The 12,123-nt window shown below is 49.4% G+C and overlaps 1 protein-coding gene across 2 annotated transcripts in view; it reads right to left on the bottom strand.

Moving 5' to 3' along the window:
• The window catches only part of NSD3 (nuclear receptor binding SET domain protein 3), a 1,492,250-nt gene that overhangs the window by 1,200,142 nt on the left and 279,985 nt on the right, over window positions 1-12,123 (bottom strand). For both annotated transcript variants that reach the window (XM_085633955.1, XM_085633956.1), the window contains exon 5: window positions 6,512-7,066. In XM_085633955.1, coding sequence (XP_085490081.1) covers window positions 6,512-7,066 — 555 coding nt within the window. The remainder of the gene's footprint in view (window positions 1-6,511; window positions 7,067-12,123) is intronic.

Raw genomic sequence — 12,123 nt, 5'->3', positions numbered from 1 at the left:
AGAAAGCGCAGACCCGCATTTCTCAGGCCTTCTTGAAGAGAACTTTTTCTCCTTTTGACCTGTGAGGAGTTGTTCTGAAGTATTATCAATCAATTAGGGTTTGTAAAGCATATTACTCACCCATCAGGGTCTTAAGGCACTGGGATGGGGGTGTGAGCAGCTCCTATAGGATAATTTGAAGAGCCAGGTCTTGAAGTTCTTCCTGAATTGGTGCAGTGTCGGACTTCGCCCACGGTGAAGGGGGAGGTCGTTCCAGGTTTTGGCTGCGAGGTAGGATAAGGACCTTCCACCAGCTCTGTTCTTGTAGAAGCATGGGACGAGTGGTTAGGATGAGGTCGGCTGAACTGAGGTTTCTCTTGGGGGTATGAAAGGAGAGACGGTTGTTATGGTATTGTGGTCTGATGTTGTGGAGGGCCTTGTAGGCATGTGTGAGCAGCTTGAAAGTTATTCTTCTTTTGACGTGGAGCCAGTGGAGGTCGAGGAGGTGTTGGGTGATGTGGTTGCACCATGAGATATCAAGCATAAGTCCGGCTGCGGCGTTCTTTTTTTTTTTTTTTTTGTAAAAACCTTTATTGACATTGCAACCAAAGACAAGTATGGGCCTACAACCCCCGGGGCCGGCCGCTAAGCAGTTGGATTAACAAAAAAAAAAAAAAACATTTCAATCACAGGCAGCACCTCAGGGAGCAGAATCTCCATGCTAGTATACTCTTGGCCACTTAGCAGCCCAAGTAGGAAACCAGGATATAAAAGGTCTTCATTTTATAATAGAGAATGGAAGGATCAGGTGCCAAACAATTTCCGAGTAGCGAAAAATGGCGGGCAGAATAGTAAACGTCAACAATAAACAGCAATCTATCAAGTCCATGGCGCACAAACAGGAGGTTCAGGATGTGGAAGAATATCACGCGCCATTTGCGCCTGCAGTCCCCTGCCCTAAGACCCAGAAAGCACCACGGAAATTGAGGCACAAATGAAAAAGCAGCGATTGACAGCGAAGGAAACTTACTGAACTGACCCCAGAAAAGAAAGACAAAGAAAGATAAGAGAAGAGGAAAGAGGCCATAGAAACAAAGTAAAAAGAAAAACTAAAAAATCTCCTCCCCCAGCCCCCCACCCTGCACCTCTGCAGATGACTACGGCCCCCCCCCCCCCAGCAGTGTGCCTGTCGCCCCAGAACCAGACCCGAAATATAGAAGAAACCGAGAAAAAGGAGAAAGAAAAGAAACCCCACCTAACGGGGGAGTGGAGAGAATATTAATAAACTGGAGGAGGGCCTTCAAACATGCCCCCGGCTTCTCCCTCCCGCACAATGTGTTCCTCCCCAAAGCAGACAATAATCAACAAAAATTGTTCCCCATGTCAAAGAAAAATGGGGAGCGTAATGCACCTATTACACCATTAGTTATGCCGTGAGAGCACGCAACCCCAGTGCCCGCCCGCCTATTAGATGACACCCTCTGAGGGATCAGTCTTATCCTTGGCCTCTCTTTGCGAATCCACCGATGCATACCCATCGACCCAGTGCCATGTCCAATGTTACAAGGAAAGGGAGCGTCCAAAAAGGAACCAGAAGCGACACGCACATGTAGAGTGGACGTCTCTGAATACCAACACAGTCATCATCGTGGAGGATCATCTTTCCCAGTACTGCCCCAGGACATGCCCTGCACACAAGGTCCAGGATGTAGAAATCAGCCAGAGCAGGCGAACATTGCTTGATTATTGCCTGGGTCGCCGGAGGCTGCGCGTGAGACAAAGCCACCACCTTCTGCTCAACTCTTAGACCTCCGGAACAGACCCGACCAACAGCCAGCCGACCACACGTTGGCACAGTGTCAGGAATTTCCAGCTGTCCCCTATTCACAGGGGCGGCCACGACACTGTCCTCCTGTGTGAAGTAAAACGAGTCCCTGGTTACCTGGGGACAGGCAGCTCGCAACTGTTCCGACGCTGACGCAATACCATCAAGCTTTCTCCCCAGTACCCAGGCGCCGTGGACCAGGGTGGAACGAAGGGCACCGAGAGCTTCGAGAAGGTCACCGTACCCCAGAACAGCTCCTCGCGCCCGCTGTCCTACGCTCCTCTTAGCCACACACTCCCAATCTTGCTGCGACCCAGCGTACAGGATGACAGAATCCATCCTATCAAGATGGCCGCAGGGTAGTTCCACCCCAGATTGGGACCGGGAATCAGGCACAAGCGCATCAAGTTCCATGGTACTGCAAACAGGGTTCCGGGGGCAGGCAAAATATGTATCCGGTATATGGTCACAGATAACAGTTATCCTCACCCTGGACGGGCGCCCGCAAAAATCCGGGAGCAGCCCGCAAAAATCGGGACGAGTTACAGGTAGCGTCCGAGCAGCTCACCGGCGAGGGCTCAGGCAATTACCGAAGAATCTTGGAATTGTCACCTCGGGCATGCACTCGTTCCGCTACGCCCAGTGGTAGGAGTGACCACGGCGGAATTCAGGCCAATATCCGCACCGCTCCGGTATTCCGACTCCACCCAGTCACCAATGGCCGCTGTTGTTGAACTGCCGCCCGGCCATGTTGTCCACTCGAGGTCCCGGTTTCAGGGTTGCACAGGCCGCAAACTTCAGGTGAACATTTCTCCGGCGGTACCGCCGTCAGAAACTTCAGAATCACGCGATCGGTTGCCGCTCTCAATCACCAACACGGGCATGTAGTGCAGGCTAAGGATCTCATGCAGGATATCTGTGCGGGATGCGGAGGTTCACGGAGCCGGGAGCCTACGCTGCCGTCCCGATCGCCATCTTGGCTCCTCCCCGGCTGCGGCGTTCTTGACTGTCTGGAGTTTGCAGAGTTTTTTGTTGATTCCGGCATAGAGTCGAGTCTGTTGGTGATGAGGGCGTGAGTGACCATTTTCCTTAAGTCGGGGGGTATCAATTTGAATGTTTTGCATAGTATGCAGAGGGTGTTGAAGCATGCAGAGGAAACTGCGTTGATCTGGCGATTCATAGTGAGCGATGAGTCCAGTATGATACTGAGGCTGCGTGAATGGTCTGCAGAGTGGGTGGGCTTCCGAGGGCAGGGGGCCACCAGGTGTCGTCCCATGCGGAGGGGGTGGAGCCGAGAATGAGGACCTCTGTTTTCTCAGAGTTGAGTTTCAGACAGCTGTTCTTTATCCAGGTTGTGACGGCTGCCCTTCCTTCTTGGAAGTTGTGCCTGCTGACGTTTGGTTCCTTTGTGAAGGAGAGGATGAATTGGGTGTCATCTGCATAGGAGACTATGCTGAGCCCGTGATTTAAGACGATGGATGCGAGGGGGGGGATATATAGACATTGAAGAGGGTGGGGCTGAGGGAGGATCCTTGGTGAACTCCACATCTGGTCCCTGTTGGTTCTTAGAGGAATGGCGGAAGTCTTATTTTCTGTGTTCTGCCCGTGAGGAATGAGCGCATCCAGTCTAGGGCTTTTCCTTGGATGCCGACATCGTGGAGTCTGGTTGTTAGTGTGCGGTGGGAGACAGTGTTGAAGGCTGCTGATAGGTCCAGGAGGATGAGGGCTGCTGTTTGGCCTTGGTCGAGAAGGGCATGGATGTCGTCTGTGGGGGCGAGGAGACGGTCTTGGTGCTGTGGATGCTGCAGAATCCAGATTGGAAGTTGTCTAGGACTTTGTTGGCTTCGATGAAGTGTGCTAGCTGGGTGTGGACGGCCTTTTCGATGACCTTGGCTGCGAAAGGAAGAAGCGAGATGGGCCTGAAGTCCTTGAGGTCCTCCAGTTCTGCGGAGGGTTTCTTCAGGAGGGGGTTGACTTCGGTGCGCTTTCAGTTGTCGGAGAATGTGGCAGTCTTGAGGGAGCAGTTGATGGTTCGACATAGCTCCGGTGCGATGACTGTTGTGGCCCTGTGGAAGATGTGTGGCAGGCAGGGGTCTGAAGGTGCTCCAGAGTGGATGCTCTTTATGGTCTGTAGAGTGTCTTCTGTCGTGAGTGAGGTCCAAGTGAGTAGGATCTGTTGGGTGGCGTCGCTGGGGGTGGAGGTTGAGGCGGTGCAGAGGTATTGGTCGAAGTTATCATAGAGCATCTTGATCTTGAGTTGGAAGAATGAGCGGAGTCTATTGCAGAGGTCGGGGGGGCGTCTGTTGTCTTGCTGTTGGGTTTGGCAAATTCCTGTATGATGGAGAAGAGTTCCTTGGAGTTGTGGGCGCTGGAGAGGATTCTGTCTTGAAGGAAATTCTTCTTTGTGGATTTGAGAAAAAGGTGGTGAGCTGTGGTGGCTGTTTTGTAGGCAGTGCGAGTTTGCGGAGTTTTGCTGTTTCTCTACGTTTTTTCTCTCATCGGCAGGAGCGCTTGGATTCTAGGAGTGGCGTGCGGAACTAGTTTGCTTTCTTGTTGTGTCGTCCTATAGTGTTGTGAAGGGGGGGGAAGAGTGTGTTGGCGCAGTTGGCGATCCATTGGTGGAGGTTGCTTGCCGTGGTGTTGGCGTCTGTCGTAGTTGGGGGTGGAGTGCAGGTTAGGGCGGAGGGGATGTAGTCTTCAGAGACTATTCAAGATTCTGCATATGAGGCGGGATGTGTGCTTGTGTGAGGCAGGCTTTCTGATGGAGAAGTGGATGCAGTGGTGGTCAGTCCTGAGGAGTTCTGTGGTAGGGCTGAAGAAGATGCTGTTTCCTCCAGCGAAGACTGGGTCGAGTGTGTGTCCTGATGTGTGAGTGGGGTCGGAGACAAGTTGCTTCAGTCCAATGTTGGTGAGGTTTTCTAGTTGGGCGGTGGTGTTGGGTCATCATGGTTTTCATGGTGGAAGTTTAGATCTCTGAGAAGTATGTAGTCTGCGGAGCCGTGGTGATGACGGTGAACGGTGCGCAGTAACCAGGCAGTCGGTAGATGATGGGTTCAGCAGAGCATCGTTCTGGGGTTGGTCTGGATCTGGCGGTGGATGTGTTCCATGGGGGGCGTCCAAGGTGGTGGTTGTCAAGCAAAGGGAGCTTTTGTGGATGATGGTGAGGCCCTCAACCTGGGCAGGTGGGGAGGTCCTTCCTCAGGATCTTGTAGCCGTCTGGGATGACGGTTGCGATGTCAGGTGCGGAGCTGGCATGGGTTCAGGTCCCTGTGATGAAGGCAACGTCTTGCGTGTGAGTGTTGAGGTCACAGATTTCTATGGCATGTCTGTGCAGGGAGCGTCGATGAGGAGGATGCATTTCCGTGGTTTGTGTGTGCTGGCCTCCTGTGGGCTGGGGGCTACTGCTGGGGTCCGGAGGTCGGTGAAGGTGCAGGGGCAGGAGATCGGGCCTTGGGTGTTGCTCCTGCATTGACATAGATGGACTTCTCTTCGTATGAGACCCATGGTGGATCTTTTTCAAAGATTTTTTTGGGAGGCTCATGAGGAGAATGAGAATCTAAACGGTTTCTCTCTCTTCTTCGAAAAGTTTTCTTTAGGAAGATGAAGACTCTTTATCATCAGAAACCGGGTTCTTTTTAGTTTTAAGCTTCTGGAGCCAAAAGAGCAACCTCCCCTCTCTGTATTTTAAGGTTTTAGATGAAAAGGTATGACAAACCTTACAATCCTTGGCTTTGGGGGATTGGTAAAGGCAGTTAATACAATCTTTATGTGGATCATCTGAATAGAGCCTTTTCTTGCCACAAGTCCCACAGTTACGAAAAATACCTTTCTCGGCTTGTTCTGGCATTTTAAATCAGATCTGAAGCAGATGGTAAAGAGAAGGGTTATATAAAAAATACTCTCAAAAGCAATAGAACAGGTAGAACTGAGCAGAGCTCAGCGGAGACATCCTCACACGACATGTGGTACAGAATCTGAGGAACTGGAGCTTCTCAGAAAAGTGTTCTAGAGGGTTTGGCAACCTGATTGGTTGAAACTTAAGTTTAGTTTCTTTTTTATTAAAACGTCTAGGATAGGTTACTAAACTAATGGGCTCAGGGCCTTTCTAGCTTATCTTTATCATTGCACTGCTTTCTAATGGTTTCGTGGGACCCCCATCTCAATGATCGGGAATGATTCAAACATGTGGATCTATGAAAGATCCAATACTGGAGTAAAAACAATTTAACAATGGAGTTGGTGCCTATGCACATTCAACACAAGATAAGGGAGTCAAATAAAACTTGTGACTCGAAATACTTTTTTTAAGAAAAACATATTGCAACTGTCTAAGCCCAACACTAAATGGCAGGAATATGCAGTGTAACACATGCTACAAACATACATTTTATCAATTAGTAGAGAAAATAAATGTGGCCTAATAACCCGTTATTTAGAGCAACTGCATTAATAAAAGTAAATCATGGCTCTTTCCCACACTCAACAACGGTAAGAAATACCACATTACACTCTGTGCATCTGCACACAGAAAGACACATATTCTTCAAAAATGCAACAAAATGTACAAGGGTGCCCATAGTCAAAAAGGTCTGTGCAACATAGACCCCCCCCCTTTCTGACACATACCATACCCCAAAGGGAATTACTGGACAAAAGCTGTCCAGGCTACACAGACATTGGTTAGTGGTGATGAATGACAAGTAATACCTTAGTTGTGTAAACAAACTGGTCAATGAATTTGCCATCCCCTGCAGCGCTCTGAAGAGCAAATACATGTTCAATCTTCACCACCGGAGACATGTTACATTTCTGAAGGTCCAGGCCTCCCTTGTGCATCATGATTGAAGGAGGCAGAGATTTCCGAGCAGCAACTGTTTTCCACGCTATTTTAACAGGTGGAAGCTCTTCTTCCACACTCATAAGTCTCCTCAGACTTTGTCTCCGCACCTCAGTGTTCGGTAAGGAGGGAGCGGGTGACAGTGGGGATTCAGGTGTTAGACCAGGAGATGGAATAGTTGCCGCCTCAACGTTAGCCTGTTCTGGCTCACTGCTTGAAACAGACTTCGACCTTCGATGTCTTTTAGACTCCACTTTAGCAGCCACAGTCTTTTTTGGTTCAGGCAAATGTGTTGGCTCCTCATCCACATAAATAAAGGTATACTGCTCTATCCTCTCTTCTCTGCTCATTTTTAGAGCTTTTTCAGCATGGGCAATGCCGATCTCCCACTGTGCCTTCTCCCGTTGAGGTCTTGGTTTTCGCATCTTAAAAAGAAAAACATAATTAAGCCAACGGAATCTGCCTTACATTAACATGAATATACAAGAAAAACAGACATACTGATTGTTTTACCAACCTGTAGTACATCAGGCTGCTATAAAGAACAGGTAGGAAAAGTTAACGTTTAAGTGCAAATATTGATTTGACGGATGAGCTGTAAATTACTAGAACTTCCATCCTTTTGAAGCAAAAACAATATAAAGCAGCTGCAGTTCCTCTCAAGTGTTAGACATTATCATACTGTTTGAAACAAATGAACCGAAGGGTATGCAAAATTAGCACTACTTCCTTTTGCGTAATTATCTGACATTTTGGAAACATTCTGCAAATTTAAACAAGGATGCAATTTGTCCACAGTAAACAGAGCAAAACATGAGTGCCATAAACCATAGCCCCTTGCGTTCTGGACATTCATGTTTCCCACTGCTCTAACCGTACAGTTTATTTCTTTACTCGTACAAACTTTAATTACGCGATTAGGCACAATTTCAGGAATTTTGGATAAGAAGCGTATAGCAAAACGAAAGAACTTATACAAACATTTTACCCGGCATTGAAAAAAAAAAGTAAACTAGAAAGAGTAACGTCCACAGATAGTTCTCCGCACATTGAGAGAGAACTGTTGCGATATAGCATTTTGTAAGTTAATCAATATGTTTGGACAGCTCATTGGATAGGAAAACCACTTTGCTATGACCTAAAATCAACAGATTTGTCTTTAATAGTTAATGCATTCAAACAGAGGTATGTCCAAATGCAAGGAGAGAATTGTGTCATGTAGTAAACAAGGAGCCAACATGTAGCCAAATAATTGAGAATGGACAAATTCTGGACACAACCTAAAAATGTGAAGACCATGTTTGGATGTTTTATTCAGCCAAGAGTAGTAGCATCAAATCAGAGTTAGATAGGGATACAATTTCAGAGCTAGTTGGCTACTGTAGTTATGCAGCAAGCCACATTTATTTGTATTTTGTAACTATTTATCATGCCCATATCCTCCTTTTGTCTAGGGAAGCAATGTGTGGGGATTAAGGCTAGACTGCCTGAAATGAACAAGGAAGAATGGAAGGGCAGAGTTGCAGGTGGGGAGAGAATCTGCTGAGTGTGCTCAGTGTGACTAACACTCTGTTTAAAGTGGAGAGCTGCATTAGAAAGTACAGAAAGGGCGGAGGCAAGGGGTGACTTAAGGTCCAGCATACATGCCCCCAATAAGGCTTTGTAAGTCAAAAAGAGTATGCAGGTCCTAACAGGGGAGTAAGAGGTCAGAAAAGATCTGAAGCGTCAGATTGGGGGGATATGATTCCTCAGGAGAAAGAGCCCTCACACACCAAAATGGGTTGTCATGCTTCATCATCGGGCAGCTCCTCATTGGGTCAGTGCTGCAATGCTCAACAGGCCTCGTGAGAGGGCTCTTTGCCAGAGTTCTATTGTTTTTTGCTGATGTGAAGAGTGAGGTGCAGTGTTAGGTGTGATAATGTGAGTAGAATGGTGTAGTGTGAGGTTCAACATAGCTAATTGGCACCCAAAGTAAATTTAATATATGGGTCCCCTTGTTATCGTTAAAAATAATGAATGGCTAGAAATGGATACAATGGTCCAAATTAGCTCAAAAAGTGACACTTCAAAGAAGGTTGACATGTTTCTTGCCTATTTAATGTCAAAGCTGATCATGGCAATTCATCAGTACCAAGATCCTAATCTACTTGTGGTTGGATTGGTAGAGAGTGCATGATATCTAAACAGTAACCAACAGCAATCACACTAATATGTAGTATACCTTCAGGATTATAACGGGCCTGAAATCAAACTAAAGCAAAACAAATCAACATATTAACATTCAATGGCATGCTGTGAAGTTGCAAAGGTGCAGGCTTAGGTCATCTCCAGCCTAATGGTGCAGGTGTGGACTGAACCATCATCAAAATTAACCTAACAATATAAGTACACACACGGGCGGAGCTTGCTGAAGCACAAGATGGCTGCATTATTGAAGAGCTCCACGAGCCATTGCAACAATTCAATATGGATCCTCACATCTGACGCTGCTGCATGATACCCCGTGGGTGGAAAGTGAGATGCAAGACTCCAGCTGCCGTCCGGTGCGTAGTCTGAGAATGTAGCCCGTACATTTGTGGGAGAAGGCGGGTGCGGCCTGCAACGCCGCAGGACACACCGCCTTCTATTGTTTGCTGAGGCGTCTGCCGTCCCACTTCATGGAACTGGAGATGCGCACGGCGCTGTCCCATGACGTCTTTACCCCAAGGCCATTCCAGTGCCATTGGCCTTGAGGCCCACTGTTGGTGCGGCTCACTCCCTCTGCCGGCCACTGCTGCCTGCGGTGTGCCCTTGATGCCGTGGCCTCCCCCGGTGACATGGGAGCTGTTCTGGTGCCTGGACGAACGTCGTGGTCAGCCGTCGGGGAGTGGTGCTGCTGTGCTCCCCTCGGCATTATCCTGGTTGCAGTCTTGGAGATCGTGCGTAGAGCACTGCATCTAGTTGCCCTGAAGGTGGGTTCCATCGGTGTGGTCCGCTGCGGAATCTTCCTGCGTGCTGTGGGGCCTCAGCCTAAACAATTTCCCCATTGGCACAAATGCCCGAGGACTACGTTAATTGCTCCATATAACGGCTAAGCCCACAGGCCATCAGAGCGTTGGGGTTGACTGCTGGCGGACTCCCGCGAACTGCACCTTTGCTCTGGCACGCTCCTGGGTGAATCCATGAGCAAATCCCGGTCGTTTGACAGTTGGTGACTGTGGAACCAGACAATTGCTACAAAGCACTGTTCCTACGTGCCCTGGGTACCTACGGGGTGTACGTCAGTCTCCACATACCCCTGGCTTATTGAGCCCCATCTCCTCAGGGGAGACCCTCCGGTCAGCAATCCCCTATAAGTGTGGAGGGCGTCCCTGTGGATTTGGACCAGCCTGGCGATAGTCGGTGAGGGATAGCTCTCCCCTACAAGGCCTGAGACCACGACTGGCACGACAACCAGAAGATCGCGGCGAGAAGAGCGGCAGCACTGCAGTCCCCAGGACAGAGAGCGACAGCGCATCGGAGGGAAGGCACATCTCTTCCAGCGCCAATATGGGCAAAGAGGACAAGACCCAAACGAAACTGCTCTAACACCAACGGAAGACTAGAACCAGAGACAGAGGGGGCCTGCTCTACAGAGGACCGGGGGGACGTCCCTGAAGAACCAGGCGATATTAAACAGATGTTTGCTGCAGTGCAGAAGAGCCTACTAACTATCGATGGCAAAATCAACTCACTTGTATACCACATGTACAGAATGTCTGAGCACCACGACAAACAAGCAGAGCGGATCGATATGACCGAGCAGCGGGTGTCGGAGGTGGAGGAGACGCAGTCGGAGTCTGAAACAGTCCAAAAACAAATGCCTAAAGCTCTGGTCATGCTGCAAGATAAGGCAGAGGACTTGGAGGCCGGGTCCAGGAGGATCAATATCCGAATTACAGGCCTGCCAGAGTCCACCTCGACGGGCAATATGGAACAATTCACAGAGAAACTCCCTGTCACATTGCTGGGCGTGAAACTTTCTCAGAAATGTTTGTGGTGCCTGCAGATCCGACTGTTAGAGCGAGAGATTGAGCAGCTTGAAGAGGATAGTGCAATAGCCTCATCTATGGACTTACGCCACAGACTGACGCTGAAACAAAGAGACCTTAGGGCCCTGGCTGAGGGCGAGGCACAGGCCTACACGCTGGCCACACAACACCGGATTTATGATGTGGGGGACAAGGCACTGAAGCTACTGGTGTGGCTGGAACGCCGTGATATAGATCGCTCGTGGGTGTCTGAAGTGAGGGATGCATCTGGGCCTCTCCGCTTGACAAGTATGGACATAGCAGAGGCGTTTGCGGCACATTTTGAGCGGGTATACTTTCCAGTATGCGCTAGGACGGAAAATGATTGTGCAGAATTTTTACGGGACTTCGCACTTCCCACGTTGTCTACAGAGGCGTGCGAACGGCTCGAAGTGAATCTCACAGAGGAGGAGCTCGGCAATGCTCTGAGCTCCCTACAGTCAGGGAAAGCATTCGGGCCTAACAGGCTTCCAATAGAGATCTATAAAAGACAGGCCGCGATCGAAATAGCATCGAATGGCCCTTGTTTATGGGTATCCAGAGGCAGGGTTTCCGTCCGATCTTCTGCAGCTGGGTAAGACTCTAGTACAAACTACCCACGGCTCGGGTGCAGGTTAACGGGGCAATATCCAGGACTTAACCCCTGCGAAGAGGTACCAGGCAGGGTTGCCCCCTGTCACCTCTCCTCTTCGCTCTCGCATTGGAACCACTGGCCCACTGGATCAGGAGAGACCTCACGATTTGGGGCATTGCGGCGCCCGGAGGGTGGGAAGAGCATATCTCCCTCTACGCTGATATCGTTCTGTATCTGGAGAGACCATATCACTCGATAGCCCAAGTGCTGCATATTTTCAAAATGTTTGGTAGCTACTACGGCTATACAATTAACTGGTCGAAGTTAGTGATTTTCCCACTGTCGGGTCCCCTCCCCTCGGACTCCATCTCGGTGCTCGGCCAGTTGGTCACCGAGGGTTTTAAATATTTAGGCGTTTACGTCACGCGAGACAAGAAGGTGTTTCTGGATAGGAATCTCGAGCCCCAACTGAGTCGTCTGGGCGCAGACGTGAGTCACTGGCGTACCCTTCCACTTTCCCTCATGGGCAGGGCGGCTTTATTTAAAATGCTTACTCTACCGAGACTCCTCTACATTCTACAGATTACACCATACCCCTTTCCCCCCAAGCGCTTTCAAACGAATAGCACAGGCGGTATGAACCTTGTTGTGGGACGGAGGGTCCCCAAGAATTGCGCTGCACAAGCTCCACAGGGGAGTATACTTAGGAGGTCTGGCGCTCCCGGATGTCAAGTTATATTACTGGGCCTCGCAGGTGATAGACGACTGGGTATATACAGACAGTAGTGAACCTGCCTACAGGGTGGATTGGATGGTTATGCCTAGGGGCAATTGTGAACCTCTCCTTTATGCCCCAAGG

This window comes from Triturus cristatus, chromosome 11 (assembly GCF_964204655.1).
Source record: "Triturus cristatus chromosome 11, aTriCri1.1, whole genome shotgun sequence".
In the NCBI taxonomy this organism is placed as follows: domain Eukaryota; kingdom Metazoa; phylum Chordata; class Amphibia; order Caudata; family Salamandridae; genus Triturus; species Triturus cristatus.
This window is presented reverse-complemented; position numbering and strand designations above follow the sequence as displayed.